The following is a 5,926-nucleotide window of genomic DNA, read 5'->3' as shown; positions in this document are numbered from 1 at the left end:
ACCATCATAAAAGTAGCACTTGATTTCCTTTTTACTGGCCTTCTTCTCCACAACAGACTCGACCATTACAGTAGCAATTTTAACTCTATTGCACTTTAAAAAAATGAAAAATGATGGTACACAAACTCTTCTTTTTAATGACATGCACATCAATTTATTTAGAAGCCATTTCAAAATTTATTCATGTTGTAAGTCAAAAAACTACTAGCAGTGTATGTAGAGATACAAAACATAACCCTTTAACCTGCATGGAGAAGTTAAATGCCATAAACTCCACTACATGCTTCAGACTATAATAAGCATCACCGACCCCAATCCCAGTAAAACTAGCCTATGAAACGAGACCAAAACATTTGTGATTGGGAAACAATGAAAAATACTATTAGAAAATATCATTAAACTAATTAAAATAATAATGAAGAAGGAGGAAGAGGAGGTGACCAAAATGAAAATGTCCTAAAAGTTTGGGACTATTTATATATTTTACCCTAAAAAATACATGGCATTTTGAATGGGTTAACGATCAAACTTAACGGCTCGTCACGGCTGAACCCATTTTGAGTTACGGAATAAAACGTTAGGCACCAAACTGGAATAAAATAAACGTTAAACTGAAAAAACGAGTATAAATTGGGCATCTTTTGTATATTTAATCCTTGTTTTTAAAAAATAGTAATTGAGTTGGCAAAAGTAAAATGTGGATTTCATATCGATGGATTGCTTATTTCCAAAGTTAAAAGTTTGGAACATTTGAATGCTTAAAAAGATACAACCATTGTTGAAAGATGAAACCTTCATTGTGAGCGAAGGCAGCACCCAAGTCAGCTCAGTTCCTTCTCATTATTAACAAAGATATTAAAATGATAGTGTTTTTCCTTTTCAAAGTAGGTAAAGCATGCGTAATTGCGTATGAGGAATGAAGTAAATGGAAAAGGGGTATATTGGTGCGTATATTATATGTAAGTATTTTGGTTCACACTGGGCACACAAAATCAGCACTTGTCTCTACGTCTTCAAAATCTGCATCTAAATCATCATCATCAAGCTCCATGCTTCCCGCCTGGAAAAGTCCCCCAGCCTTGGGGACCTCAGTGGTTTTCATGGCCTCCTGTATTATACACTCCACTTCTTCCAAGCTCTGGGAAGGGTTGTTCGTGTCGTAGCTCCCCCAGCTTCCCCCTTCCTTTAGCTGCATTGGCAAGTTCTTTAAGAACCAAGGGTGGCTTTTGATCTCTGCTATACTTATTCTCTGCACCAGCAAAGTGACAAGAAAGAATGTAAACAATTCAAGAAAAGATTGGATGCTTGACAGCGGTTGTATCAAACCATACCTTTTCAGGATTTGCCACAAATATCCGAGACAAAAGATGTTTGCAGTCCATAGAAACTCGAACATAATCTGGAATCGAGTAGTGGACACTCAGTATTCTCTGCCATCCCCAAAAGTCAGTAAGGGAAACCTCAAATAAATTGCAGTTAAGCAAGTTCAAATTATGTATAGTTTTGAAGAGAAAATCAAGGTTAAAGTTTTGTAGTAAAACTCACTCCAATTGTCTTTCTAAAGTTTTTTGGATCTGCAGGATCTTCAAAAGGATATGATCCAACTAGCATGACATATAAGGTCACTCCACATGACCAAACATCTGCAGTCTATAGCTACGGAACATTAGATGTAGATCCTGTCTGAATATGTATCAGATATGGTTGTTGGACAGTGGTACTTGGAGAAGAATGAAAAATCGGTGCAAAATTTTACCTTCCCATCATATTCTTTCTTTGATAGAACCTCAGGTGCAATGTATGCTGGTGTTCCTACAGTAGATTTTGGTTGAGAATGAAACACAGATGACTGCAAAAATTGCAGGAAAATAGTTAGCAGCTAGTAAATTCAATGTTGTTACTGCAAACTTGATAATTGGTTAATGTTGAATACCTTTGAGTATCCAAAATCACAGATTTTGACACGCGGTGCGGTGCTGCCATCAAGGAGAGTGTTTTCAAGCTTAAGATCTCTGTGACATATTTGCTGCAATCCAAAATTATAATCTTTAACAATAGCAGCACAAGGTTACTTGAGAAAAAAGAAAGAGCAAAGGAGCTAAAAAGGCCAGAATTTAATACCATCGAATGACAGTAACTGACGCCTGATATCAATTGCTGAAAGAAAAATCTTGCCTGTTGGAACTCAACATGGAAAAGATAAGGGAAGTTATTCAAGTAGAAGATTTATACATGAGAAATTATGTTGTTCGAATTCAGATTAGAGCTTCCCATACAACAAGTAATGAATATGGACCCATATATTTCAAGAAGCATGAAATTTTGGAGCAACATATGTATTTAACATCAGAAATGTTGTCCATTTTTATTATACCTCGTCCTCACCAAATCTACCAGCATTGCAAATCCGCTCAAAGAGTTCGCCCCCTACAGCATACTCCATGACTATGGCTAGATGAGTAGGTGTAAGAAGAACCTGCAAGGACCAATAGCCAACAATTTGCATGGTTGTTCATTTAAAAGGAACGTGAAAGTAAAAATCATTTGCATTTTCATCCTCTCAGTTTCCTGCTTCAAGGGACTGTAATTTGCTGGACAATTAATGACATAACTGTAAAGCACATAGACATTGTTGTCTCTCTTCATTCTATGTATTTTTTTTCATTGGTTCTCCATTGATGGGAAGAGAAGGGTGGTAAATAAAAACATCAGAACGTTGACTAAAGCTCAGCTAGATAGGATACAAGACAAAGAACACTAACAATAAATGAACAAAGAATATAGAACCAGCCTCTTTGAATCTAACAATATTGGGATGCTTCAATGATCTATGGTTCATGATTTCCCTTTGCACATGTTCATCTATCTGCGACAAAAACAGGGGGGGAACATAAACCCTTTAATCAACACATCCATGAATGATTGACATGACAAAGAATCCAATTAAAAAACATGAAAAAGAAGAAGAAAAAGAAATCAGAAAGATTCGAGAGGTAAAAGGATATGAAGATAACCTTCGTCCTCTCTCAATGAACTTCACAGCAAAGAGCTCTTTTGTCCATTTATCTCTGACTAGTTTAGCCACTCCAAAGTTCCCTGACCCTATATCTTTCACAACTTCATAACGTTCCATAGTTTTAATCTCTATCAATGAGGAGCTCCCACTTCAATCTTCTCTCCCTCTCTCTCTCTCTCTCTCTCTCTCTGGAAACAACACAAGAACTGCATCCAAAACTTTGAAGCTTCGTTTGAACAGGCTTTGTAACTCCAAGTTGTGGCTTAAAAGTAACAACTACCATGTCATCCTCATAAAAAGCTGTACAAGGTTAGACCCTGGAAGCCTGATGTGTTTGACTGCAGCTATAGTTGACATATAAAGCAATGAATGGTGGAGATTCGATTTAATTGTTAAGGTGAAAGTTCTCGCAAACTGTTGTGTTTGAAGGTGCGGGAGGAAACAAAAAAATTCCTACCCCCATCAAAGAAGAAAAAGACCAATAATTATGATTTTATCAGGTTTAATCAAGTATTGAGTGATTCTTTTTTACAAGTTAAATGCCACGGTTCGAGAATATTATGGGCTGATCCCATTCGCAATATTCCAACAGTCATTTTAGGCACTTGAAAACGTGGGTTTTCCAACCATATTTTGTCTATATATATTTATATACTTCATCTGCAGCAATAATAAAAAAACATTGATTCTTTTGACAAGGAATTAGTAGTTCCATTAGCAAAGATCATCTACAACATCAAGTGGAGGACCAAGGTAAGGCGCCCCCTTAACAACTAAGTCATGTTGCAGTTTTAGTTCTCTTTCCTCCAGCCAAGCATAACCTGGGCATTAAATTGAAATATCGAAGCATAAAAATTTGGATTATTTGATGATTGCAAATGTAGTAAAGCTTGAATTTTTTATGATTTACCAGGAAGTGAAGGGATGGGGAAGTCTGAGTAGTACGTGGAAGGCCTGCCGAAGTCGTCGGAGTATGGCGGAGATAACACATCCAAGATAGCACATGGGGTCAAGGCGGTGAATGAGTGGATGTTTCCACCACTCCTTGGGAACAACACTGTTGGTTCACAAGGAGCATTGAAGATGCAGTCTATTGCGGTGGCCGCAACTCCATCTGCAACACTCGCCATTGCCACATATGTTTAAGCTAACATGCATAATGGTTTTGATATCATTTTTCTTTGTTAACTTCAAACCAAACATGATTGACGACGTAAACATGTGTGCTGATTAAAACCCTTACTTGCTCTGGGGCTACAATTCTCAGCACGAACCCAATCGTAGGCTTTGACATAAACCGAACCGTAAAGAAGCTTGCTCAGAACTGTCATACAGGGTGATCGTGGAGTGGGAATACGCTGCCGGCCGGCAAGCAAAAAATCCCCATCTGCACAAACAACAAACTTGATTTTATCACACGTGAAATACATGAATATGAAATGAACAAACAAACTTACCGAAACCTTGTCACATTCATGGATGTGAATGTAAGTTACTTCAGAAACTCCTAGCCCAGAAATCAACCCATTGATGTTCATGGCCTGGCTTGAACTTGGAGATTCATCGGAGCTAAATTCATCTATGCCAACATTAACAGCTTCGAATAAATCTGCGTTTTTTTGGAAAACGAAATGCAGCCTTTAACTAGTTTTTTTTTCCTTCTAGAAAACAAACCTAAAACATGTACAATTATTAGAAAATTAAGGGAGTGATGCAGTACTTAAGATGTTTTTAAGCCAATGAATCTGTTGGAAAGTTGGAAGCTCTTTCTGGGAAAATACATAATGACAGGCATCATATAACATTTGAATTCTGCTTTTCTCCATTGTAGAGTCCATGTGGAAACTTGCACCCCTTCTCATCTATCAGAAATATATGTTAATATTTAAGAACGATAGGCTAAACCAGGGGGCATATTTTGACTTTTTAAAAACATACAATGGGCTTTCTTTCTTCTCCTTGGAACTTTTCAAGAAGCAGTCGATTTGTACACACAATATTTCGGCCCCATGGTTATAAAATAAAGGATATACACAGTGAACAGTTTAGTAGGGATAATTTTTTGCTATTTAATAATTAAAAACGTTCGCTTTACGAATACTTTTATTCAGTGTGATAAAACTGAATTTGTTTAATATGGAAGAAGAGAAAGGTTATTATTTTAATATTAGGGCAAGCCCTATAAGATTGCGTTTCCCTGTTTCATCATGGAAAACAAAAATCATGATTTGCTGCTTTCTACTAATTAAAACAATCCAAGTATTTATCAATAAATACCTTCCTTTCATAAAAAAAAAAAAAATAAGTGCTAGGGTTTGAATTGTAGGCCTGTTGCATATGTTATTTGTAACCATTTAGATTTACAGCATCCCAGAGATGGCACTGTTGTTATGCCTTGGGTTTCGGTTTTAAACATTTTTTTTATTTGTTTCCCCTGTTTACTGAAATCCCTAGTTTTTTTCTTTTATATTAAAAGTTAATCCGGAGATATTTTTACATTCCAGCAGTTGTACATTCAGCAGCCTACCTTTCACTTGAAAGAATAAAAACGCAAAATGTTGAATTTATATATAAATTATTGCAAGTAGAATAATAAATAATTTATATATAAATTACAATATTTAGTTATAAAACATGTCAATATAGCATGTCATCCACTTGCATCCACCGAAAGCTCTGTTCTTCTGTCTCTAAATTTTATTCATTATCCACGTCTCTGGATCGAATGGGCGAAACTCTGTGAATAAACACAATAGTTTGTAGCCCCTCCCCCCCCCCCCTCCAACCCCCAAATAGATTCCAGTCTAAAAGCAAAAGAAAAGGTCGTGTGATTAGTTATAGATGAAACTTTTGGTGGGCTTGAATTTCGGGTGATAGGAGACTTCTGCTGTGGGAATATTCTAGAGCATG

At 36.5% G+C, this 5,926-nt stretch overlaps 1 protein-coding gene and 1 pseudogene across 2 annotated transcripts; both read right to left on the bottom strand.

Moving 5' to 3' along the window:
- Positions 1 to 910: 910 nt before the first annotated feature.
- Positions 911 to 3,229, bottom strand: LOC120216907 (serine/threonine-protein kinase SAPK2-like). Of its 2 annotated transcripts, XM_039214191.1 has the most exons (10): positions 3,015 to 3,229; position 2,897; positions 2,792 to 2,866; positions 2,375 to 2,476; positions 2,122 to 2,175; positions 1,934 to 2,026; positions 1,757 to 1,849; positions 1,546 to 1,650; positions 1,332 to 1,430; positions 911 to 1,249 (listed from the first exon to the last, which is right to left on the bottom strand). In XM_039214191.1, the coding sequence occupies exons 1-10, from the start codon at positions 3,131 to 3,133 to the stop codon at positions 974 to 976; spliced, it is 1,017 nt and encodes a 338-aa protein (XP_039070122.1). In that variant the 5' UTR covers positions 3,134 to 3,229; the 3' UTR covers positions 911 to 973. The 2 variants fall into 2 exon arrangements, with proteins under 2 accessions (XP_039070122.1, XP_039070121.1); XM_039214190.1 differs by lacking the exon at position 2,897 and having other exon boundaries at positions 3,015 to 3,166.
- Positions 3,230 to 3,382: 153 nt separating this feature from the next.
- On the bottom strand, positions 3,383 to 4,867 carry LOC120216908 (annotated as a pseudogene).
- Positions 4,868 to 5,926: the final 1,059 nt, after the last annotated feature.

Source organism: Hibiscus syriacus, unplaced genomic scaffold (assembly GCF_006381635.1).
Source record: "Hibiscus syriacus cultivar Baekdansim isolate YM2019G1 unplaced genomic scaffold, ASM638163v2 tig00110174_pilon, whole genome shotgun sequence".
NCBI classification, from domain to species: Eukaryota; Viridiplantae; Streptophyta; class Magnoliopsida; order Malvales; family Malvaceae; genus Hibiscus; species Hibiscus syriacus.
The sequence above is the reverse complement of the archived record's forward strand: the minus strand, read 5'-3'. Positions and strand labels throughout refer to the sequence as shown.